This window comes from Anomaloglossus baeobatrachus, chromosome 6, assembly GCF_048569485.1.
Source record: "Anomaloglossus baeobatrachus isolate aAnoBae1 chromosome 6, aAnoBae1.hap1, whole genome shotgun sequence".
NCBI classification, from domain to species: Eukaryota; Metazoa; Chordata; class Amphibia; order Anura; family Aromobatidae; genus Anomaloglossus; species Anomaloglossus baeobatrachus.
In genome coordinates this window covers 399,402,588-399,429,784 of record NC_134358.1, presented here as the reverse complement: position 1 = coordinate 399,429,784, position 27,197 = coordinate 399,402,588, and the positions used below count along the sequence as shown (strand labels likewise).

The window sequence follows — 27,197 nt, the reverse complement described above, 5'->3', positions numbered from 1 at the left end:
ATTTGTTTGTGTATCAGTATAATGAAAAAATTGCATTTTTGGCGTGCTTTTATTTTTTACGATATATGCCGCACAGAATAAATAACATGACACTTTTATTAGACTTGGTCATTCCAGATGGGGCAATACCAATTATTTGTACATTTCTTTATTTTTGTTTACACACAAAAGATGGCTTTTTAGTGGTAAAACAGTTTTCCGTGGTGTGTGTGCTTTTTTTGTGTGTTTTTTATATTTTTACATATTTTATTTAACTTTTTTTACTTTTTCACTTAGTCCCTCTGTGGGACATGAACCCTGTCGGATATTCACTGTTAGACCATGTTTATAGAAGGATCTAACAGGCCATGTGCCCTATGGTCATGAGATGACCTCAGGGTAGCATGGCAACAATCGGCATCAACGAATAGAATCACTGGGGGCTGATCCTGCCAAAGGGGATCTTTTAACCCCTTTTAAACCACTTAAAGGGAATCTTTCACCTAGAATATGCATTCTGATCTATCAGCAGACGCATGTGTGCCCTAATTACACCTCCCTACCCATCCTTGTGTTGTAAAATTGTGTAATATGAAAGTAATCAAAAACATTTTATTACTTTCATATTTCCTATGTAAATTAGAGAGCCGCTGGCCACATGGGCGGCGCCTTGCCCTATGGACGTCTGCATACTTTCCGTGGTATTACGCCCCTGTGGGCGTGATACCATGGAGTCTCATGAGCGACGTCCCCGTCGCTCATTCTATCCTGCGCGCATTGCGGCAGGCTTCTTTTCTGGGTGTTCACTCGCCGGCTTCAGACGCGCACTGTGCATGCGCAGTGCGTGTCTGAAACTCACAAGGAGAACCCGGAAGAGAAGCCTGCCGCAATGGTAAGTATAAATGCACGCAGGATAGAATAAGCGACGGGGACGTCGCTCATGTGACTCCATGGTATCACGCCCACAGGGGCGTGATACCACAGAAAGTATGCAGACGTCCATAGGGCAAGGCGATGCCCATGTGGCCAGCGGCTCTCTAATTTACATAGGAAATATGAAAGTAATAAAACATTTTTGATGACTTTCATATTACACAATTTTACAACACAAGGATGGGTAGGGAGGTGTAATTAGGGCACACATGCGTCTGCTTACAGGTCAGAACGCATATTCTAGGTGAAAGATTCCCTTTAAATACCACTGTTGTGATAGCAGTACTATTTAAGGGGTTTATCGGCCCCGATAAGTTCCACAACTGGTCGGGACTAATGCTCATAGGTGTCAGCTGTCATATACAGTTGTCGCCTAGGAGAATTTCACCTGCGGGGGTTACTGAATTATTCCTCAGCGCCATTAAAAATGGCGCTGAGGAATAAGACCCCTAAAAGACAGCTGTTAAAAGGTGTATTCGTGGTTGTTAAGAAGTTAAAGGTCGCATATGTGTATTCATGACTCAATAATTATATTTAGTATACAGTATTTTATATCTGTGTTTTTGTTACTGCAATTTTAATTGGCTTATCATATGAAGATTTTGATAGGTGAGGGGTAACGTAAATATGTGGACGTGTACTCTATTTTCTATGGCATAATAAATACCTATCTTGTAAGGTCAAACCGTTGCTTTCTTCCTGTATTATGTGTTATCTTAATAACAAAGAAGATACATTTTGCTATCATGGAAGCTATTTCGCTCTCTTCACCTTTGTTACACCATAAGTATCCCAACCTCTTCTGTAAGGTTCAATTGATGGAACACTGTTAGGCTATGTGCCCACGGTACTATGTACCTGCGGATATATCCACAGGTATGTCCCAGGTTTCCCGCAGCAGCTCCCCGAAATCCGCAGCTATCCATTTCTGCGGGATTCCAGCAAAATATCTGCGGAAAAACTGCGGACATTCATGCGACTTACCTGCGGAAGTCCCGGCCTCTATCTCCATAGTGGAGAGGCGAGATTTCCGCAGATATTTCCACAGGAATAATTGACATGCAGTTACGTGTGGCTGTGGGACATCCGCAGCATATTCTGCAGCCGCACATACCGCAGCATGGACACAGCACTCCCATGTCCCATAGGATAACAATGGGAGTGTCTGTACTTGCTAAAACCTGCGGATTTATCTAGAAAATCCAGATAAATCTACAGGGTTTCCATGGCAAAATCCACGGGTACATAGTCTCGTGGGCACATAGCCTTAGAGTGCTTACAGCTGCATTGTCTGGGATTAGACCTGTTTATGCATGATTTTCTGTAATATTGGCCCAACTGACTTTCCATGCAAAATGTCAGGATTACCAGTACATTATAAAAGCCAGTAACATTACCTTGAATCTCTTGTTTAATTGGTCTTTCCACTTTTCAACTACACAGCCATCAAGAAGCATCATCCTAAAAATTAAATACAGTGATTGACATATATGTTATCATATCTAAATACAATTGTATTTAAGCAAGTTCTAAGTGCAAAATATCCAGAAATTATAAAGGTCAATACAGCAATCTAAATAACTGTATTATAGACATCTGTACATACTTTAAAAACTGAAAGGGGTTGTTCACTACTTTAAATAATTTTGCCACAACAGTCAGTATTGGGCAATCTTCTTTTTAATATACAGTGATGAGCAAAAGAGTAACAATGTTTTGAACGTTTGAATTTCAGGCTCCATATCTCACCATTCACTACAGCTTCGAATATGGGACTACCATCATTTTATAGACAATCATCTGGGCTATCTCATACATAAATTTGACTTGCAACTATTTAGCATATGATTATACAGATTCTTGTGATATCACTGCAGTGTTACCGTTTCACTCTTAAACATTTAAATTTATTTTTTTATTATTTTCTTTCAACGCTGCCTCAATCCGAAGATTCAAGCATGTATCTGTCATGAGGTGTTCTGCTCGATATTCACCCGTTGTCATGGCATCTTCTGCCCCTGTACACACGCAGAGTCTGACATGCTACCTGTTGCTTTTAAGTTACACACTCAGAGCAGGGCATCGTCCAGTGTTGTGCTCACTGATGATCGGTCTAATAGAAGTTAATTCCTGCTGGCCTGTGAATTGCTACTAGGGTCACAGGTTTCTGAAGACCTATCACACCCACCTCTGCCCCCTTTAAAAGATGGTGGAACCTGTTTCTCCATGCCTATTATAGCTCTAGCGATACCGGTCCTTGTTTGTTGAGATCCAGCTTTTGGTGAACTGCTGAGTGTTGTTTGGTGTGCTGTGGAAATATTCTCGTTGTTTGTTTATTATCTCCCTATACTTTATTTCTCCCTGAGCATGTATTGTCTTTGCCCCTGTATATGCTTGCAATGAACTTCTGCTTTGGTTTCCTCTATCTGTCTGTTTCTGTGGAATTTATCACTCCGGCCCAAGCCCTCCTCGGGGGTGGGGAGGGGGATATTAGATCAAGGCCTGAACTGGAGTCAGGGCTACGTTGGTGGTCCAGACTTCGCCACCATCAGGCGTACCTCTGGAATAAGGGATAGCTTAGGGTCCCTAGTCTGAGAGCCAGTCTAGATGTCCCCATTCCTAGTTGTTGTGTCACACCCTATAATAGTATGAACCAAAATCTGATCCCATGTCTCTTCTACAAGTTCCTAATATTGGTGCATACTAGTTGACTCATAAAGCTTTTTCTCCAACTCTACTCACAAGTGTTTGAGTTGAGGTTTGGGGCCTGTGGGGGCCAATCCAGCATCTATAACTCATTGTCATTCAACCATTTCTTTGTGAATTTTAATGTCTGCTTTGGCTTGTTATCCTCCTGGAACACGATGTCATCCTTTTCATACCCATAGTACTCTAATGTACATAGTAAGTTATCTTGTAGGATACTCACAAGTAGCTCAGCATTGAGACCACCATCGATCCTGGTCAAGTATACAAAGCCTTTGGCTGTGAAACAACCCCATATAATTAGGCCTCCTCCATCGAATCCTGACTGTTCCTTCAAGTTCTCGATACGTTGGCCCCTTTATCCCTTGTTTCTTCCAGACTCATTTGCATCCATCAAATTCTAAACTTTCCTCTCATAGCTCCAAACCACCTGTTTCCAATTTTCAGCTATCAACTTTTTGTATTTTTTTGCAAACTCAAGCCGATGTGTTTAATGACAATATTGAAATTGAGGCTTCTTCATCTTTTTTCAGGCCACTTTTCGAGACTTGTACAATGTGTATCACACAGTGTTTGTATGGACATCTGTGATCTCACCATTACAAAGCATACAAGCCACCTCCACTGTCAAACCAGAACTGATAGACTTTATGGTGAGCAGACTTGTTTACTCCGATATTTTGCCTGGACATCCACCTCTTCACTTTTGAATGGATGGATGGACTTCATCTCATTTTCTTCCAACTGTCATGGCACTTATTGTATATGATACAATCTGGCAATTTTCTTGGCCAAGAGATCGCTATCGATGAGCTGGATAATGTTGTTTCTTTTTTCTTAGGAAATCTTCTTCATGGCTGCTCCTCAATTCAAACCAGTGACCTTTCACTTATGAATCAACCTAATAAGACACTTAACTATAAGGTCTCCAACACACATCCATTAAAAACACGCACGTGCCGCGAGACACGTATTTTCCCTGCGTGTTGCGTGTGGTAAGTACGTGTCTCGGGTACGTGCGGTCCACGTGTGTTCTCAGTGTGCTATCTGCAATAGCACATGGAGAAGCGGTCATTTGCATACTCACGTGGTCCGTGCTGCTGTCCAGGGTTCTGATCTTCGGTCCCAGCTCCGCCCACTCCCCGCTGACGCTGCTTCCGGCCGAGCAGAGGGGCGGAGATTTGCGCCCGTAGCAGCACGCCCACCTCCTTTACACGCTCATAATAAGCGGTGACCAGCAGGAACATTTTGCATCGGAAGAATCTGCGGGGCTGGTGGAGGTGAGTATGTGTTTTTTTCATTTTTAAATTAATGACACGTGTTCTCCGGCGCGTGTCACACGGAACCACATCTACACTATCTCCGTGTGGTACGGGTGCAGGCCGTGTGACACCCGTGCTGCCGGAGAATACGTGGACATGTCAGCGTGAGAAAGTCACGGACGCACGTAAGTACGGAATGGACACACGTTCGGTTTCAAAATACTTACGTGTGTCCAAACAATAATGAAAACATAGGTCCACGTGTTTCCGTGCCGCTGGTACGTGAAAAAATTGCCAAACGCGTACCGGCGGCACGGATGTGTGTCTTAGGCCTAAGGGAATGTGAGAACAGGTTGTAATTTGTAGCACACAGGAAGAAAAAGATTTTTCCACCACATTAGCATTACAGTAACAATGCAGTGACATGACAAGAATGTGCATAACTAATCATATGTTAAATAATTTGAAGCTGTAGTAGATGGTGAGATATGGGGACTGAAAGTCAAAAGTTTAAACATTCTTACCCTTTTGCTCATCAGTGTATTTATTAATGACCTTGTTGAGGGTATATAGAATAGAATTTCAATATTTTCAGATGATACCAGGAAGTTAATGAACACCTAGGAGGATTGGGAATTGTATACCTAAGCTCCAATTACCTGCACATGAGGTAAGAAACATGACTATATCATGAGAACTATACTACATTTATAATTAGAGGTATTTGCTAATATTATTATTATTACACCTACTAAATATGGGGATAGGACCTTGAAGAATACCTCTTTAATGATCATTAGAACCGTGGAACCAAGCCAATGAGTTTACATATAGCGGCAGTGTGAATGCATGACCAACACTCCAATCTCCCCCACAATGGAAGGCTAATTCTAGTGATTGATCGGATCCTGGTGGTGTGCTCAGATCAGTTTATTTTTGTTGTTTTGTGGAATAACCGCTATACCAATTTGAAAAAAAATAACTTCTTTACATTGTCAAACTGACCACTATTAACAATTAACTAAAATATTACTCAAACAAATATTATTATTACAGGGCTGACACCAAAGAAAAATAACTAGATTTCTGACCTTTGCGAAACCTTAGATGTAAAATCTGACAGTTATAAAAGTGTAATTATCCAGTTCCTGCTTGGATTTGTGTCTGACAGAGTGTACTAGCATGTTGGCATTAGATGAGAATAAGTCATTTGCTATAGAGTTGTTACGGTCTAAAAAATAATGTTTATTTAGTCGAGAACTAAAAGTATTCTAGGTAAGTAATCTACATCCTGTCATGGTTCTCCCTGAGACTTGGTGATGGAAAGTACAGCTAAAGACTCGTAGAGTATTTTACATACACTTGCATGCATATTATTGAAGCCCATGGTTTGCAGATTATATATAAAGTACCACTGCAGGGTTGTTTTTTTACTTCCCTTCTGGAATGGTGTTTAAATGTATCTCCTGCCCTCTGTCTCATACTCACCTGCTGCTGCATTCATCTGTTTCTAGCATCACTTTGGTAGGTCTTTGGCTATTTTTGACTTGCTAGCTCCCATGTTTCATGGAGAGTGTTGGAGGTCACAAATCAATGCGTCTATGAGAGCCTCATTCTGGCATTGTTCTAGCTCTCATAGAGTTGCTTTGAGCACTTAAGATGTAACTCCTGATTTCTGGCCAGTCAGATGTTACAGGCCGACAATATGAGCAGAGTGACACGTAAAAAGGATGAAAACTCTAAAGGCTAAGTATAAGACAGGGGGTAAGGGACTTCGATTTAAAGCACCGCCCCAGCACTGGAGAAATAAAATGCTGGAGTGTTGCCTTAAGATATAACAAGACTTATGTCCAGATAACATTTAGACAATGCCATGACTATTTGTATATCACTAAAGGGGTTTTCCATTTACTATGTTTCTTAACCTTCACAAACCCCAGCACCAGAAGGGACTTTCAATTGCTGCTTCAGGTCTTTGTATATAGTCTTTAGGGGTGATATCAGAACTACAGCACCCAGGACTCCAGCAGAATGGTCTCATGCTGACTATACCATAACCACTGAGTCTTAAGGGGGCTTTACACGCTACAACATCGCTAATGTGAACTCGTTGGGGTCACGGAATTTGTGACGCACATCCGGTCGCATTAGCGATGCCGTTGCGTGTGACACCGATGAGCGATTTTGCATCGTTGCAAAAACGTGCAAAATCGCTCATCGGTGACATGGGGGTCCATTCTCAAATATCGTTACTGCAGCAGTAACGAGGTTGTTCCTCGTTGCTGCGGCAGAACACATCGCTCCGTGTGACACCGCAGGAACGAGGAAGTTCTCCATACCTGCCTCCCGGCCGCTATGCTGAAGCAAGGAGGTGGGCGGGATGTTATGTCCCGCTCAGCTCCGCCCCTCCGCTGCTATTGGGCAGCCGCTCAGTGACGTCGCTGTGACGCCGCACTGACCGCCCCCTTAGAAAGGAGGCGGTTCGCAGGTCACAGCGACGTCGCCGGGCAGGTAAGTATGTGTGACGGGTCTGGGTGATGTTGTGCGGCACGGGCAGCGATTTGCCCGTGTCGCGCAACAGATTGGGGCGGGTGCCCACACTAGCGATATCGGGACCGATATCGCAGTGTGTAAAGCCCGCTTTATGATGAGCTACAGTGGTCATTTAGGCTGTAATTGTGATGTCACTGCTACAGCCGATCAATAAAGACTGGGAACAGCAGCGGAGAGGCAGTGCTGGAGCAAGGGTTGGTGAGTGTAGCTGATTTTATTATCTTTCTCTGTAGCAATCTGAAAAAGAAGTAAATAGACAGAAAGATATACTACTGCATTCCACCCAAATATATACCAAGATGATAATCTCTTAGTCTTAAGGCCCTGTCACACACAGAGATAAATCTGCGGCAGATCTGTGGTTGCAGTGAAATTGTGGACAATCAGTGACAGGTTTGTGGCTGTGTACAAATGGAACAATATGTCCATGATTTCACTGCAACCACAGATTTGCCAAAGATTTATCTCTGTGTGTGACGGGGCCTTAATGCATCTGCTAACAATAGTCTATGGGCATGTTAGATGCCTTAGTTATGATTGAACACAGTATACAACTTGCCTTATACATAGATGGGAACAGTATGCATTTCTTCTGCCAGTAAAGTTTAAACAATACAATTCAACCAATAGCAATAAAGAATTTACAGTAGTTTCTTTTATATTCATTAATAAACAAAAGATGGCAACAGTGCAAAAATGAATTCCATGGAAGTAAAATAGGTGGCATTTCACTCTTAGGCCACTTCTGTATGAGTATTTGGATGACAAAACCAGTAGCAAGTCCCAAATACCAAAGAGGTAGAATTGTTTTCATTATACTCCATTTCTGTTTATGATCAATTCTGGTTTTGTCTGGTGCAAAATACTCATCAAGATACAGCCCTGACAATTGACTCATTTTAAACCCCCTTCCACCATTCCACAATTGCAGAGGAGGTAAATTGAAGTCAACAAATAAATTGATAAAGTATGGAAATTAAAAAATTGCTTAATCGACAAGTCAGGAATCATGGTATTTTTGAAAAGGGTTGTCTAACCAGTCTAATTTTTTTTAAATGGCCCCCTCCCCACCTGTTCTGACAATTACCTGGTCCCACTGATCTCTGCCTCTTGGATTCCATTGTTACACACTAGATATGGGGTCAATGTGGTGACCCCCTCATGAAGTGATTGGCAGAGAAGGCAACACCTTATGTTTCTGGTGTGTCAAGACATGACCTTGAGGCAGACACCAACTGGGACCATGTAAACAAAATAGAAGCTGCAGTTGATTCTAAGAATATTGATTGTTTTCTTATTTTATAACAGTCTGAGCTTGTTTCAATATATTTATTGGCTGGTGAACCACCTTAAGGGCTCACGAATACAAGTGTTAAAGGTCTATGTACCCTACAAGGACTAAGGACATCAAAATGGCAGTTCGTAAGAAAGAATTTTGGAAAAGCTAGCCTGATATCACTGTATTAGATCTGATACTTCTATAAAAATAGGTCTCCAGCATTAAAGGGGTTGTCTACTACTCAGACAAAAATTTGTTAAGTGATATATTCCACATCGTAAAGGAAAAATAACAGATACAGTACACAGCTTTGCGCTCGGATGTTGGAAGTGAGTGTGAGAACTGCAGTCCATTGACTGCCACTGATAGGCTGCAGGGCTAACACATCATAACAATATCACACAAGTGATGGGAAACCCAGCACCAACATCTCTCGAATGGTGCCATTGGAGGAGGTGAGTATCTGTTACTTTTATCTTATACTGGAGAGCAAAGTATTTAAGAAGGGGTTGTCTACTATTTGGGCAACCCCTTTATGTCATATGATTGTATACATGGGCCTAAAAAGTGTTTCCCTTTTACAGATACCTGTAAAAGAATGACTGAATATAGAATATTTATGAGAATCTTACAATAATACGTTTGTAATAATAATAATAATAATTGTACAGGGGTACTCATGTCTCCAAGATCTTATCTCAATATATAGTAGTTATAATAATGAAATGTACTAGAAATGTAGTATAGTTCTCCTGATGATCTATTTTGCTTACCCAATGTAGGACATTGCAGCGTAGGTATCCATGGTTACGACCACTAACAGCTAAGTGACTATCACTAAATACTTGGTCGTAGCCATGGATACCTAAGCCGATGCAATATCCTACATTGTGTAAGCAACATAGCTAATTGAGAAACTATACTACATTTCTAATTGGAGGTGTTTTCCAATATTATTATTATCACTACGACTACACATTGGGATAGGATCTTGGTGATGGGAATACCCCCCTATAAGCATTTTGTTGTTGCAACTGTTTTTTTTTTTACAAGATATTGCCATTTCTCACCTTGAACGCCACTGGTAGCACATTATTAGGACATCTTGGCTGGGAAGTAACTGTGGACATTGACAAGATGAGTTTGTGATAAGAGGCACTTGGTATCGAGGAATAGTTGTCGAAGACTTCAATGTCTCTTTCACTTCCACCACTGTAGTTATTTCATTGCAATTACTTTTAGTGACACTTTTTACTTTTGCATGGATTACTAGAAAAGAAAATAGTGGTTAAACTTCTAGAGATGGTGTATCTTTGATGTACATGTAGCACAGCACCACTCCAATACTACTTTATACAGAGACTTTCACTATTTAACTTACCAGCTGGCTATCCACCAATCTGTAGATTAGTGGGGCTGGAGCTGTCAGTTTTCCACTCATCAGTAAGTTATGACAATTCCTAGTGATACGCAATACTACAATCCATTGGTTAATACTGTTTCCCCCCATTCCTCTTTCCCAAATTCTTCCCTGGCTGACAATTAAAAATGCTGATCAATTATATTATGTTATTGTACTTTCACAAGCATATTGAGTTAATCCCTTAGTGCAAAATGACTTACATGTGCATCATCGTGGGGTCACTTTGTGTGAAAGGGGCTCGGGAGCTGAACTCAGTAGATGCCAGCTACTGTTATCCATTTAGATGCTGCTGTAAATATCTATCAGTAGTATTTCAATGGAGTTGTTGCTGCATTCACATAATTTCCAATCGGTCACCACAATACGAACACAGAACACCTATGGATTAGCATGGCAGCTAGAGGCCTATGAAAGCCAAGTGGCTGACATCTTCATAATCCTGTAAAGCTCAGTGACAAACTAAGCTTGATAGGTTGGGCATAACGATTGTGGTCACAGAGCTCATAACCGCGACTGGGCCCGGGGGTAGAGGGGACCCGCTAACTCCAGCCCCTACTTCAGCTGAAAATGCATCATAGGATACACATCCAGCTGAAGTGTATATATATATGCAGAGACTCATCAGATTCCTGGAACCTCTACGCACGTTGCTAACGAATCAGAGGCCGGCAGCTGACATCGATGTGCCTGTGTCTGGAGACACGTGGCAGTGACATCATGCTCCATGATGCTCCCACCGATGTCAGATGCAGGCTCTTGAGCTGTAGAAAAGGAGTTGCGTGGTGATGGAGAGGAGGGAGGTGAGTAAATTTATTTTTTTATGTAAAGGCAGAACAGGGACTATATATACTATGATGGGGGCGTATACACCAGCATGGGCCAAGGGTGGGGGCATATATACTAGGATGGGAGACAGTATTGAGATCTTTGAGGTTCATACATAATTTTTAGGAATCTGCTGAAACTGGAGAATTTGGAAAATTTGAGATTGACTTAGTGTTAATTGCCTTAAATGGACACAACCTTTTTACGTTACAGACAAAGCATCAGCCAGAGAACGCCCATATGACCTCAGGTATGGTTGGTTGGGCTTCCCCATAAAAACTGGCAGCTATTACATCACTAGTACAGCACAACCAATCAAGAAAGCCTATCATAGTCTCTATATAAGCAGAAGCAGGAAATGCAGCAGCCGTTTTGTGATAAATTTGAACGGTGAGAGGAATTCACAGGTCACAGCATAGCAATAGAAATAGGGAGATACAGCCATAAAATATAATGACGGTAAAGTGTGAAAGCAAGGGCAGAAGTGAAGATGATTAGTGTGTGAGTAAGGCATAAGACACACGGCATGAAAATCGGACTAAGTGGAATGCGATAAAACATTTTATTCCACTAGGTCCAATGTTAACCTATGTGCCAGCACCCATGAGCAATTATTTTCTCGGCCCTAATCGGACCGAGAAAACAATCACAGCATGCTGCGATTGTAATGCAAGTTTCTTTCTCTCGTATCCATTCAAGTCTATGGGGTGAGAGAAAGATCGCCCTGCACTCGCAGTACACTGGTGTACCGCGAGTGCAGGGCGAGAATAGCAATAGCCGGCTACGGAGGAGAGAGGGAGATAAATCCCTCCCTCCCCCCGCAGCTGAGGTCCGATCGCATAACACTCGGCTCCTGCTGTGCTGCCAGCGTGAGCCGAGTGTCATGCGAGGATCCCATTAGTCCCCATGTGGCCCCGGCCATAAAGAGAATAATACAGATTTAATTGATAGGAGCTGATAATTGTGGTTACAGTGCTTAAGAAACAATAGGAACGATATAGTTGAAAGAAAAAGGCATTTAACTTTTCTGACTGCCTCATAAAGTTTGTGCGTCACGAACAGTACTATTAATTTTTTGCACACCTGCTTCTGTATATTAGTTTAATTTAACTTACATAATTTCCACGCCATTACTGCAGCCTGTTACCACTATTTTATTTTGTGATGTTTTGTGCTATTTGGAAAGATAAGAATTGTTCTTAAAACATAGAAAAAAAAAAATAACACTGAGACTGTCTGCCAATTTTTATACAAACATTTAATTAGTCAAATTTGGCGTAATGATACATGCCATACCAACACTGTTTTCACTGTTGTTTTTATGTACTTAGCAGTTGTTGGTCCTTCATTTTTGGGAATGGGAAACTTGTGTTAAAAAAAATTTCAAAAGAAAAGTAAAAATGTAGTTTTTTACCTGTGTGAGTGTCTGTGACGCCCTGGACTATCCAGGTCGTCCCAGATAGTCACACACACAACATCACACCCCTTCCAGTTAGGTAACACCAGTCAAACATAGAAATCCTTGTCACCACCCTCCAGGTTTGATGTCCACACCAGGGGGTGGTGGAGCCAGGCGATTGGCTCCACCCACCGAGGAGTTCACAGGCCTGGAGGCGGGAACCTAAGGAGTCGAGTTCAAGTGAGTAGAGAGAGGAGTTCTGACAGTGAAGAAGGGAGGTTGTGTCGAGAAGCAGACCTGTGCTCAGGCCTGCCACAGACTACTCTGGTGGCAGGGTTGGAGCCCAGTCACCATTGGCAAGGAGGCAGACGGTAGTGGCCGCCTGCAAGAGACCGGGAATATGACCGGTGAAACCGTAGGGGACCGGGGCAGGGTAGTGGCCCGCCGGAACCGAACCGGGGAGACAACTGGATACCAGAGCACCAGGCAGGGTACTCAGACCCTGAACTAGGTTATAAGCCACCACCATAGTCAAATCAACTGATTGCATTCTGGACCTCAGGGGTTCATTCCCACCTAAGTCCCGATTGACGATTGAATGCAACAGCCCAACCATTCCGGATAAGTGCCACCGCCAAAGGCAAGAGATCCAGAGGGCCAGTGTCAGCGGGCAAACAGGCTCCTCTGACACCTACACGCCGGGGAGCGGACTACAGGTGCCTAGGCACAGGAGTCAAGATTCACACACAGGTGCAGGAGAAAGGCGGACATTGCCAACCTAACTGGAAAAGCTGCAGCCGGCTGTGGGCCTCGTTCATCACTCCGTTTGGATTACCAGCGACTCCAGTGTCGTGTCAGAGTGAGTACACAAGTGCCATCCGGCACCGCGCCGCGCTGCACCGCAACCCTCCACTCTGCACCCCGGCCCTCGCCAACTGGGCCCCGGGACCAACATCCCCTACCCATGGAGCGGTCAACACCTAACTGCACCACTACACCACTCCCGTGGGTCCCCATACCTTCACCACAGCGGTGGTGTCTACAATCACCACAACTCGTGGGTGGCGTCACAAACTATCATTCCCAAACCGAACACCCGCATTCCCCGCACGTAGCGCCAACCCCCTTGCAGAGCGATGTGACCCCCGGGTCCGTGAGAGGCTCGAGCCACCACCTGCAGTACACGAGCACGGACCCGAGCGGCTCGGTGGCCGCAGCCGAGCCCGTGGGGTGTTACATCTCTGCTTCATAAAGTGTGCCTATCACAGATTACAGATTTTTTTGCTTAATTATTTTGTTAGTAAAAATTTTACGTGTATACACAGCATACATACAGTGGTTGTTGCTGCTGTTGCTTTTGGCGTACCATTAACTTATGATTTTTAGATGCAAAGAAAAATTAGGTTTCATAATGTTTAAGATTGAGGGTAGACCAAAAGTCCATGAAGTTTAACCTCTACTCTAACATGTAGATCTAGACAACAGCAAAAACTCCATGTGGAAGATGCTTATTGCCACATATTAGGGGAAAATTCTATACTGAATCCACATATAACATGGATATCAAACTAGATCCCTGGAACAACAATCCATCACAGAATCTAATGCAAAAAAGGTGTAATATTATTTTTTTTCATTACGGCATTTAGGCATTCTTTGAACTTTTTTAGTGAATCAATCATTACGTCATTATGGGATAGAGTTCTATTGTCTCACTGTGATTACAATAAAGAAATAATGAAAAGCAAGTACTAAAATGCTTGAGTGCTTGTTACTCTAATCGAATGAGTCCGATGATCAGACATGCTAGATTCGAGTAACGAGTATAACAGAAGTCAATGGCAAATTTTTCCATCAGACCCCGGGCCGCTGGAGGCAGTGGAGGCTGGAAAAATGCATAGGAAAGATGCCTGGATGCATCTCTGACTTCCAGGTCACTGCTGGAAAGTAAAAAAAATAAAATCATTTAAAATAAAAAAGTGGAGTCTCCTTATTTTTTATAATCAGCCAAGGAAAACATGACAGCTGCGGGCTGGTATTATTAAGCTGGGAATGTCCCTGGATGTTGGGGCCTACCAAGCCTAAAAATAGCAGCCTGCAGCCACCCCAGAAATGTCCTGCCACATGAGATGCACAAATTCTGCTTCTTTACCTGGCTCTTTCCAATTCCTCAGTTGTGTTGGTAATCAGGGTAAAAGGTTAATGGGTTCTGATGTCACCTGTGATTTATCAGCTGGCTTCAAGCCCATGGGTTAGTATTGGATAGGCGTCTATCAGACACCCTCATTACTAATTCACACACACACTGAAAAAAAAAACCTGTTTACTTGAATAAAGACTCCCACACACTTTCTCTCATTCCCCAATTTATTAAAAACGTGTTGCTAGAAGCTCTAACATAATCCATTATCCAGGACATCCAACTGCGGTGTGACTACAATGCTCATCAGATATATCAAAAAGACTGACCCACACATCTAACAGGTGTGAACAGGGGCTAGCTGAAAACACAATATAACTACAAAACACATACAGCATTTTTATGCAATTTACCAAAAGATTAACCCCTATATTAGCAGGTAAATTGTATTTCTGGATATGACAGGTTCCATTTAAGCTATTTAAATCTATAGAAACATATGTTTTTATAGTTGGGAGATACTCCTGGTATGCTTACTCTCAGTGTGAATTGAATCTTATTGCTTATTTAGAGCATATACAATGTTTTGAGTACAGAGTTCTACAGCTTTAGGCTATGTGCGCACTTACCGGATTTTTCGCGGATTTTGCCGCGGATTTGCTGCATGTTTCGCTGCAGAAAATGTTCATAACATCTCTGCAGTGAATCACCAGCAAATCCTATGGAGAAAAAAAATCCTGTGCGCACTGGGCGGAATTTGACAGCTGCATGTTTTGCTGCGGGAATCCCGCAGCAAAAACAAGTGCATGTCACTTCTTTTCCGCACAGCGCTGCGGGATTTCACTCCATTGACTCAATGTTAATCAAGAAATCCCTCAGGGAATAATGCAGGCAGCAAATTCTGTGCGGTTCACTGCGTTTTCCTGCGTTATTCCCTGCGGTATTTTGCGGTTTACCTCCGGTAATGTGCATCACTTGCTTGCGGTTTTGCAGGGAAGTGATGTCATTACAGGAAGACGAAGCCGTGCAGAGTAAACACACACACATCACACACACACACACAGATAACACACACACAGACACATAGAACACATAGACACAGACACATAGAACACACATAGAAAGAAAACGGAAATATAGAAAAAAAAGAACGTGGGCTCCGCTGCATATTTACCTTCCAGCCGAGGTAAGCACACAGCGGCGGCCCGGTATTCTCAGGCTGGGGAGGGAGAGGGGCAGGGTTAATGTCCCCTGCCTCCCTCCCACCTCCCGCAGCCGAGAATATCAGCCGCAGCTGCCCCGGCACTGTCGCATGAAATATGCGACAATACCGGCGTGTCCTCGGCTCTTCTTGCCACCGTGTAGCAGTGGTGGCAAGGTAATACAAGGGGTTAATGGTGATGGGGGACCACCGCCATTAACCCCAGGCTTGATCATGGCAGCGTCTATGTGACAGCTGACATGATCAACCCGTAAGTAAAGTGAAAAAAAACACAGACACAGAAAAATCCTTTATTTTAAATAAAACAAACAAGCCTCGTTCACCATTTTATTAACCCCCCCCAAACAAAGCTCCGGCGTAATCCAGGTCCGACGTCCAGCGCTGCTTCCATCCAGCCGCGACTGTCACAGACACAGCGCTGAATGAAAGCAGCAGAGGTAATTACCGGTCATTTCCCACGGCCGGTAATGTGAACTCACTGCCGACCGTGGGAAATGCAGCGATCTGTCATCTATCTCTCTATCTATCCCTCTGTCTATCTATCTATCCCTCTATCTATTCTTCTGTCTATCTACTCTCAGAATTAAATGACTTTTTTTTTTTTTTTTTCTTCAATGTGCTTTATTGCATTGAATGCAATAAAGCACATCCCAACCCGCACGCGGCAAAACCGCGGCAATACCGCGAATAATACCGCGGTAAAACCGCAGCAAACCGCGGCAAACCGCATGCGGTTTTCGGGTGCGGTTTCCCGCGGTTTTTTACCGCGGGTGCGGTAATCTTTGAGGGCATGCGGAATTTTCTCAAGAAAATTCCACTTCCCAGTGCGCACAGAGCCTTACACCCCTTGCAATTATTAAGTACGGAAAATGAAAGAAAGCAAGCATTGATCAACTTCTTAGATAGGCAGAAAATCAGCCAAAGCAAAATGAAGTGTTTGTTTTGCTGCTATATGTACAATATATTGCTGTCACTTACCATAGCTGTAATTTTTTGCCAAATACATAGTTAGGCTAGGTTTGATTGATTTACATTTGCAACGATCTATAAAGAAAGAAAGCAAATCGTTACAGTAACAAAGATAAAAATGTAACAGCTAAATACAAAAGAAATAAAAAACAAAAAAGTTTTTGTTTTGTTTTTTAGAAAACTAGCAAATAACAAAATAGTTCTGTGTGTCCTCTAAAGGGCAAGACATTGTAAGGATCAGTTATCATAAGAAAATACAGACTTTACCAATGTTTAAACTTTTGCAATGATTCACCCTTGGTTTTTCTGGGAGTATGACATCTTGTGTAAACTCCGTCCACTTTATATCTAAAAAGAACAAGACAGGATTTGCCAATGAAAATAACAGCACTGTGCCAAACACACCAAGAGAAACTTGAGTCTTTAAATACACCTCTTGAACCGGATAAGACGGTCTCTCCACATCTGCAGTATAAATGCTTTTAGCAGTATTAAATATATGTGTGCTTTTGATGGCTCTATTACTTTATTGCTTTATTAAAGCTTTTTTTTCTAATTTAATGAAGTTTCACAACTATAGACAGGATTCCAGTGTATAGAAGGATCTAATGTGATGTGTCTGAGGTGGCCAAGCCAAACAAAAAATAACCAATGGTCCAAACATCTTCCCTTTTTCATGAGTCCAGTTATTTAAACAGGTGCTGAAGCAATTTCCGCTCATTACCTCTTATTATCACACACTTGCAAATTTACAGAAGGTTAAGTGACTTGCGCAACTGAAATTCTATACAGACGAACTTAACCATATGATTCTGGGCTTTATATGTCATATGGCAATAAATATAGAATGCCAAAGACTTAAGGGTGCTTTACACGCTGCGACATCGCTAACGATATATCGTCGGGGTCACGTCGTTAGTGACGCACATCCGGTGCCGTTAGTGACATCGCAGCATGTGACACCAAGGAGCGACGATCAACGATCGCAAAACCTCAAAAATCATTGATCGTTGACACGTCGCTCCTTTTCATAATATAGTTGCTGCTGCAGGTACGATGTTGTTCGTCATTCTTGCGGCAGCACACATCGCTGTGTGTAACACTGCAGGAACGACGAACATCTGCTTACCTGCGTCCACCGGCAATGAGGAAGGAAGGAAGTGGGCGGCATGTTCTGGCCGCTCATCTCTGCCCCTCCTCTGCTATTGGGCGGCCGCTTAGTGACGCCGCAGTGACGTTGCTATGATGCCGAACGCACCTCCCCCTTGAAGGAGGGATTGTTCGGCAGCAACAGCGACGTCACTGAAAAGGTATGTGCGTGTGACACTGCCATAGTGATAATGTTCGCTACGGCAGCGATCACCAAATGTCGCACGAACGACGGGGGCGGATGCTATCGTGTACGACATCGCTAGCTATTGCTAGCGATGTCGCAGCGTGTAAAGCACCCTTTACTAAAAGGAAAGTAAGATTATGAGTAGGGATGATCGAATACCCTATTATTCGCTTTGACGGATATCCGACAAATACTTCGCCGCTATTCGAGTATTCGCGAATATTCGACCCCCAATGTAAATCTATGGGAAACTAGAATAATTTTACTTCGGACCTGTCGGTGACCTGTGGTGACTGAGGAAAAGGCCGAAATGGATGGAAAAAGGCTGAAACAGTATGGGCACGGCCTGTAGAAGGTGCCTGACTGCATTTCTGGTGTCTTTGAATAACGTGGTCAGAGCAGCACGCAGCGTTTACGTCGCCAGAACAGCTCTCAAACCAAAGTAAAAGAGGGGAAATTGCTAAGAAACAGTTTCTAGCGCCTAATCACTGTAATAAAACATCAAATAAAGCCCCGACCTCCAAAAAAAACACTTTAGCATATGTTCACTAGTTTTGTTTTTTATATTTTACCTTCTTTTTCAATTAGAAAGGGCTGTAACTTATACATTATATTGGTGTCTGTCTCACACCTCCTTTTTTGGGACATAATTGACAGCACGTTAAAAGGTCAGCTACAATGTGCCTGTTGGGATGTTGACATTGCCCTCTTCCTCCTCCACCAGCACCACTGGCTCCAGTTGCCCTCTATTCAAATGTAGAAAGGGCCACTGGCTATCCTCAAATCTCAGACTTCTTAGGGTTCTCAGGTGGGCCCTGTAACATACATTGGGGAGGGATGGCAGTCATTTGTAGTTTTCTGCATTCCCTATATCATTAGTGTGAAAGTTGGAATACGTACTCCATAACACTTTACAGTGCTATTGCCAATGTGGCCATTTGGGTGTTGGTCTTGCCCTTCTCCTCCTCCACCAACACCACCGGCTCCAGTAGCCCTCTATTGAAATTCTATTGAAATGATTCAGAAAGGTATGTTTTATGGACAAATGAATGCCACGCTGGGATATCGAAGTTGATGTCGTTGATGATGATTGCATCTGACCAAAAACAGGTTGAGAGCAGGAGGCATCATCGCCTGCTTCCTAGACCGCAGTTTGTGAAGCATGCAGCACCGTGGAATTTGCAGTAGTTTCACTCTGGAACTCAGGCTTTATTTCACTAGCTAACATCGAGGATTAAACAAAAATTCAGTTTCACCAGGGGAAAATGGTTCAAAGACCATGTAGAACAGCATCAGAAGGTACTCCCAACAGCTTATTTTTAAAAATTGGTAGGATAAGCAACAGGGCATAACATGCCAAGGAGATTAAAACATTCTGTTTTCCTAGGCTGTAGTCGTTCAGACACCATGGAGCACTGCATCAGTAGATACTCCCAACAGCTTTTTTAAAAAAAAAATGTTTGCATAAGCAACAGAGCATAACATGACAAGGAGTATAATACATTCAGTTTCCCCAGGGGATAATGCTTCAGACACCATGGAGCACTGCATCAGTAGGTACTCCCAACAACTTTTTAAAAATAAAATGGTAGGATAAACAACAGGGCATAACATGCCAAGGAGTTTAAAATATTCTGTTTCCCTAGGGTGTAGTGGTTCAGACACCATGTAGCTAAGCATCACAAGGTACTCCCAACAGCTCCCAACAGCTTTTTTAAAAAAAATTGGTAGGATTTCCAACAGAGCATAACATGCCAAGGAGTTTAATGCATTCATTTTCTCACATCGCAAAAAGGTCGTAGAAAGCCTCTGTTCCCACAAGCCGATAGGGCAAAATCTCAAGGGCTATCAATCGTGCAATGTGTGTAGTTATAGTTTCTGCCCTTGGATGCGAAACGTGGTATTTTCGCTTCTTTTCGAAGGTCTGTGGTAAGGACAACTGAACGGAATGCTGGGATATCAAAGCTGATATCGTTGATGATTGAGTTTGGCCAACATCAGGTTGGGAGAAGGAGGCATCAGCGCCACCTTCCTGTACACCAGTTTGGGAAGCAGGCAGCCAAGGGGAAGTGGCAGTTGTTTCACTCTGGAACTCAGGCTTTATTCCACTAGCTAACACCGAGGATTTAAAAAAATTCAGTTTCTCCAGGGAATAATGGTTCAGACACCATGGAGCATTGCATCAGTAGGTACTCCCAACAGCTTTTTTTTATAAAAATTGGTAGGATAAGAAACAGGGCATAATATGCCAAGGAGTTTAATACATTCTGTTTCCCTAGAGAGTAGTGGTTCAGACACCATGTAGCTAAGCATCACAAGGTACTCCCAAAAGCTCCCAACAGCTTATTTTTTTTACAAAACTGGTAGGATAAGCAACAGGACATAACATGCCAAGGAGATAAAATAAATTTTGATTTTGCAGGGAGCCATGTGTAACACACCGTGGAGCACAGCATCAATAAAGAACACAAATAGAGACTACCTGACAAATAATTGTTCTAGGCAGTGTAGCCTTGACAGTGCTTGTGCTAGTGCATAATGTACAAAGGCTTGAAAAATATTGCCCTGGGTGATTGGGCCAAACAATAACATGGCAGCAGGATAACAAGTTACATTAGTCATGCGGTGTCATTAGATGATAGAAGACAAAATAGTCTTGAATGAGAAACAATGGAACTCATTTGAACTTAAGAAATACAAATTTTGGGGCTACACTTATTATTGGGTCTTGTTAACAGGCGGCCTGAGATACTCTGGGGCAATCCATCTATGGTTCATTTTGATCATCGTCAAACTGTCTGTACTTTTCGTGGATAGTCGTGTGCGACTAGCTGTTATTATTGACCCTGCTGAGCTGAAAACACACTCAGACAACACACTCGCAGCAGGGCAAGCTAGCACTTCCAAAGCGGTCTTGCCAAGTGTTGAGCTTGGAAACCCAATAGTTAAGGGGAACAGTAGACTCGAAAAGCACGCTGTTACGGTCACCTACATAGTCCCTCACCATCTTACTTAACTGTTCCTTCCTTGTCATCGTTCCCCCTACCGTTATCTGATTCGCAGTTGGCAGTTTGTGGAAAATTGACCCGTTTTGGCACATTAGTCCCCCGCCTGTGTTGCTCCTACTATGCGCAGCCCTCTCTTGTAATCCTGTTGCGTGAGATGGCACGCTACCTCTGACGCCAGCATGATCTGAGGGTAATCGTTTCATCAACTGCTCCACTACAGCCCTCTTGAATGTTTCCGTAGTACAATCCTTATTTGCCTCCACAAGTAGCAAAGCAAATTTATCTTTGTAGCGTGGGTCAAGGAAGGTACATAACCAGTATTTGTTGTATGACCAAAATGTGGACTAGCCGACAGTCATGAGAAAGGCAGTGTGACATGAACTGTGCCATGTGTCCCAGACTCCGAACTGGAAACCTTTGTGTGTCACTGCTAAGAATACATTCTGTCTCCCTAAACCTCCTCTCCTCCTCAGTCTCTCTCTCCTCCTCCTGCTCCTCCTCAGTCCATCCATGGTGGACATCCCTGAAGCTTGGGTTGTTAATGCCTTGGTTACCAACTTCAAAGCATTCCTGTTCTTCATCATCCTCCTCATCCTCATCCTCATGATGCTGAGCAAAGGTGGCCTGAGCTTGTTAACCGAGGTTGTGCGAATTACTAGCAACCATTGGGAAGTCTGGATCCACAGACAACTCGGGTGCATGAACACTTTGGTCAGTCAGACCATCCAGAGAGCGTTTCAATAAACAAATCAGTGGAATGATAATGCTGATAACAGCATCCTCACTGCTCACAATGTTGGTACAGTAATCAAAATTCTCCAAGACCTGACAAATGTCTGTAATCCACACCCACTCGGCAGTACTTATGTCTGGCAGCTGCGTCTGACGGGCATGTTCCAGCTGTAATTGGGATACTGCCCTCTGCTGCTCATGGATCCTGGCCAACATATGATAGGTTGAATTCCATCTCGTAGGGAGGTCACATATTAGTCTGTGACGAGGCAAGTGTAAATGCTGCTGCAGCACTGCCAGGCCAGCAAAAGAGGGAGATGACTTGCGGAAATGTGCGCTAATATGTCGTACCTTGGTAAGTATGTCTGGTATCCCAGGGTATTTCTTCAGAATGTGCTGAACTACTAAATTTACAACGTGGGCCATACAAGGAATGCGTAAAAGCTTTCCAAGCTTTAAAGCCGCCACCAGATTACGACCATTATCGCACACTACCATCCCTGGACAGAGGTCTAAAAGCTCAAGCCACTCATCTGTCTGCTCAGTTATTTCTTTCAAAAGCTCAGGTGCCATGTGTGATTTGTCACCGATACAGATGAGCTTCAGTAAAGCGTGTTGACGCTTAGCCGATGCAGAGCTGCAGAAATCCCAGCTGGGGAATGATGTCAACGGTTGGACACCGGCAGATGTTGAGGAGAATGCACAGGAGCCAGATGAAGAGTAGGAGGAGGAGGGAGTTGTTGCTATGTAGGAGGCTACATAAACTGTAATTGAAGTGGGCCCCGCTATTCTGGGTGTGGGAACTATATGGGATGTTGCTGGCTCAGACTCTGTACCAGCCGACATCAGGTTCACCCAGTGTGCCGTCAGTGAGATGTAGCGTCCCTGTCCACTTCCGCTTGTCCATGTGTCTGTGGTTAAGTTGACCTTCCCTGTTATGGCGTTGGTGAGAACCTATTTGATGTTTACAGACACGTGATTGTGGAGCACGGGGATGGCACAACGAGAAAAATAGTGGCGGCTAGGCACAGAGTACTGATGTTCTAAAACTGCCAAGAGGTTGTGGAAAGCCTCTGTTCCCACAAGCCAATACGGCAACTTCTCAAGGGATATCAATCGTGCAATGTGTGCAGTTATGGTTTCTGCCTTTGGGTGCGTAACGGGGTATTTTCGCTTCTTTTCGAAAGTCTGTGGTAAGGACAACTGAACGGAACGCTGGGACATCAAAGCTGATGTCGTTGATGATTGAGTTTGGTCAACATCAGGTTGGGAGAAGGAGGCATCAGCGCCACCTTCTTGCACACCACTTTGGGAAGAAGGCAGCCCAGGGGAAGTGGCAGAGTTTTGAGTCTGGAAATCGTGTTTTTCACCTAGAGCTGTCAACCACCTAGTGGTGTGCTTGTCTAACATATGGTTATTCATGCTGGAGTGCCCAAGATGGAAGTATTTTTGCCTCTGCTAAGCTTGGTCTGACAGATTTGACAAATGGCAACCATTTGGTCCGAAGCACTCTTGAAAAAAAACTCCCACACAATCGCACTGTGGCGCCCCTGACCTGGTCAGGCACCACAGAGTACTACACCCATCTGGGACATTGCTTCCAGGTAATTCTAAAAGGCAAGAATGAGGTGTGTACACACAGACACATAGCAGCCAGGTCTCCCATACCTTTAGAGGGGACCCTTGGGTAGCCCTGAGGGGGTTAGCTTTCAATTCTCAGCAAGGGGTGTAGTGGAGGGGCTGGAAGCTATGTTGCAGTGGCAGTCAGAAAAGGAGGAGGAGCAAGAAAGTCTGGGGCAGTGTACAGAAGTTCCTGAAGGAAGCAGACGTACAGCCACGCTAGTCAGACCCTGTATGTGTGGTAGCTGTTAGCGGGGGAGTACAGTGACCAGAAAGTCAGTCTGAAAGACACCTGAAGAGAGGAGTCAAGTACGGGGACTACTGGGGATTGGACACACACAGGGAGCAGGTCCCTAGAGCAAGACATCAATTTACTGATCTGCTAAACCTGCCGGTGAGGGGCTAGAGGTTCCTCACCAAAGATACAAAGATCAAGCCTCAGCAGCAACAGGGGGACCCATAAGGAGATAGGGCCAGAAGCCATCTCACCTGGTCCAAACAGGCCAGAATGGGGAGGAAAGGCAGTAGCGACTTCCCTGGATGAATCCCATGATACTGCAAGTCAGGGGTTATCCGAAACAAAAGAAGTGCAAGGAAGGCGAGTTAATAGCTACCCTCAGAATGGCCTGCAGGAATTCCTGGTTCCACCTGGTATAATCTCAGCATCGCCCGGGTATCTCACCAACCAACTAAAAGTGAGTAAACAAGTTGAAAGACTTTCTGGACTGCGACTGAGTTATTCTAAGACCTGTGGTTACACATACACAGCCGAGTCCCTAGGGCCCGCCTCACTCACGGGAGGCCACAACATCTAGCTGCTACCGCCATCAGCCCCAGAAGCTCATTACAAATAGCAGTGGTGGAAACCCATAGCCTGACCACAAACCGTGAGTGGCGTCACGACTCCAAATAAAGAAAACCTGACTGACCTGTCGCCAGAAGTACCAACAGGGTGGGTCCCCACGGCGTCCCTGCAGGTGGATAGATGTCCCTGGGAGTGGCGGGCGACACAGCAACACAGACCCTTGGACTCTGAGATGGGTGAGGTGGTTCACGGACCCTTGGACTCTGAGATGGCTGAGTTGGTGCACAGACCCTTGGACTCTGAGATGGCAGAGGTGGTGCATGGAGCCTTGGACTCTGAGATGGCACAGGTGGTGCATAGATCCTTGGACTCTGAGATGCCACAGGTGGTGGTGTCATGTGCACAGTCGATTGACCTCTGGCAATGGTCGAAACCCTATGTCTTACAGCCTTTTTGCGGACTATGGGTATATGCTCCTCAGCACTGCTGCTCTTGCAATCCATGCCACCCGTCCATGTGGATCAGTCACCTTATCGTCGACCAGGTCGTCTTCAAATTCCTGAAGGTCAACATCTTCGGGAATGGAGGTTTCAGGCTGACCTGAGTGCAACTGTGTCTCATCATCCTCCACACTTCCACCTGATTGCCTAGCATGTCACGGCCAACAATATGGCTTTCTTCTGGCCTTGGGTGCTCAAAGATCTGTGCATCACTGCACACCACGGCCTCACCTGCATTAGTGGTGTTGCACGGTGAGAGGCAAGAAAGGTCAAAGGGTCCCGTAAACAGTTCCTCAGAGTAACCTGCTTTGGTGTCATATGTTTTCTTAGAATAGTGATGATGTGAGGAAGGAGGACCAGGCTGAGGATTCGATGGGCCAGCCTCTGGGCTACTCAAGTCTGTCTGTGTGGACCCTTGGGATTTGCTACTCGACAAGTAACTGGAGGAATTTTCTGCTAGCCAACTCGTTACCTGTTCGCACTGTTCAGGGTGCAAGAGTGCTTTCCCACGTGGACAAGAAAATTGGGATAGGAAAACAGAGGTAGATAAATCAGGAACCTTATTCTTTGGCTCGATCACACTGCTTGGCGACCACCGCTGTCACTATCACCTTGTCCTCGGCCCTTACCGCCTTTTTCCCATTTTTCTGGTTTGATTATTTGAAGGGGAATACTTTAACGTGACCTTTTCTGCAGGCAGTGGAACAACACTTATGCCGGTTTGTTAAACTTGTGTTAATAGTTTCTCACAATAGCTGTTTCTGTAAGTTTAAAAAACAAAAGGTACCTTTATTGGACAAACTACCACTTGGATGGGTCGACAAAGATGTTGTGAATGTCTTTCAGCCCCAAAAGAAAACCGGGTTTGACAACACTTTTATTTTAGTATTGGTTTTTGGCACGCAGACTGTGTTTTAGTAAGAGCAAGGCACTATGTAGGTGCTGTAAACTATGAAGCCCCCAAAATTACACCAGGTGGCTGATAGGAAGGTACTGACCTTGAGGCACAAGTAGTGACCCTGACACCAAGTATTAATACAAATTGGGTATCACTGAGACTGTGTATTAGTTGCAGCAAGCCACTATGTAGGTTCTGTAGGATATGAAGTCCCCCAAAGTATGCTAGGTTGTTGCTAGGAAGGTACTGGCCTTGAGGCACAAGTAGTGACCCTGACACCAAGTATTAATAAAAATTGGGTAACACTGAAGGCCCCATCACACACAGAGATAAATCTTTGGCAGATCTGTGGTTTCAATGAAATCATGGACATATTGTTCCATTTGTACATAGCCACAAACCTGGCACTGATTGTCCACAATTTCATTGCAACCACAGATCTGACGCAGATTTATCTCAGTGTGTGACAGGGCTTTAAGACTGTGTGTTAGTTACAGCAAGCCACTATGTAGGTTCTGTAAGATATGAAGGCCCCCAAAGTATGCTAGGTTGCTGCTAGGAAGGTACTGGACTTGAGGCAGAAGATGTGCCCCTGACACCAAGTATTAATAAAAATTGGGTAACACTGAGACTGTGTGTTAGTTGCAGCAGGCCACTATCTAAGTTGTGTACGATATGAAGATCCCCAAAATTAGGCTAGTTTGGTGCTATGAAGGTATTTTGCTTCAGGGACATGTTGTGCCACTGACACCAAGTATTAATAAAAATTTGGTAACACTCAGACAGTGAATTGAGATGGTGGCTGACAGGCACTACACTACACCTGAACCCATTGTTTTTACACTTTTGGAACCTTTTTTTGCAAGTTGTAATACTTATTGCTAGTATAACAGACACAAGGGATGTAGCAGTGCTGAGATTGTTGATTATTAGTAGCTGATGTTAGGACAGGTTTAACCCCTTCACGACCGGCCGATTTTTCGCTTTCCGTTTTTTTTTCGCCATTCTTTTTCTGAGAGACGTAACTTTTTTATTTTTCAGTCAATATGGTTATGTGAGGGCTCATTTTTTGCGGAACGAGCTGTACTTTTAAATTAAATCATAGGTTTTACCATATAGTGTACTGGAAAACGGCAAAAAAATTCCAAATGCAGAAAAATTGCAAAAAAAAGTGCGATAGCACTATTGTTTTTGAGATATTTTATTCACTGTGTTCACTGTATGGTAAAACTAATGTGTGGGTGTGATGCCTCAGGTCAGTGCGAGTTCGTAGACACCAAACATGTATAAGTTTACTTTTATATAAGGGGTTTTCGGGATCTATGGCTCAGTGACGGTTTATTTTTTGCGACTCGAGCTGACGTTTTTAACGGTACCATTTTTGCGCAGATGCTACATTTTGATCGCCTGTTATTGCATTTTCCGCAAAAGTTGTGTTGACAAAAAAATGTCATTTTGGCGTTTGGAATTTTTTTGCCGCTATGCCGTTTACTGATCAGATTCATTGATTTTATATTTTGATAGATATGGCGTTTCTGAACGCGGCGATACCAAATGTGTGCATATTTTTTATTTTTTTAACTCTTTAATTTTCAATGGGGCGAAAGG

The 27,197-nt window shown here is 43.7% G+C and overlaps 1 protein-coding gene across 2 annotated transcripts in view; it reads right to left on the bottom strand.

The window, feature by feature from the left end:
* The window catches only part of SFRP4 (secreted frizzled related protein 4), a 71,828-nt gene that overhangs the window by 8,613 nt on the left and 36,018 nt on the right, over positions 1–27,197 (bottom strand). The window contains exons 2-5 of one of the 2 annotated variants that reach the window (XM_075316581.1): positions 16,958–17,038; positions 16,700–16,765; positions 9,783–9,981; positions 2,310–2,373 (exon numbers count right to left, since the gene is read on the bottom strand). In XM_075316581.1, the coding sequence (XP_075172696.1) occupies positions 2,310–2,373; positions 9,783–9,981; positions 16,700–16,765; positions 16,958–17,038 (410 nt within the window). The remainder of the gene's footprint in view (positions 1–2,309; positions 2,374–9,782; positions 9,982–16,699; positions 16,766–16,957; positions 17,039–27,197) is intronic. The other variant, XM_075316582.1, reaches the window with a different exon arrangement.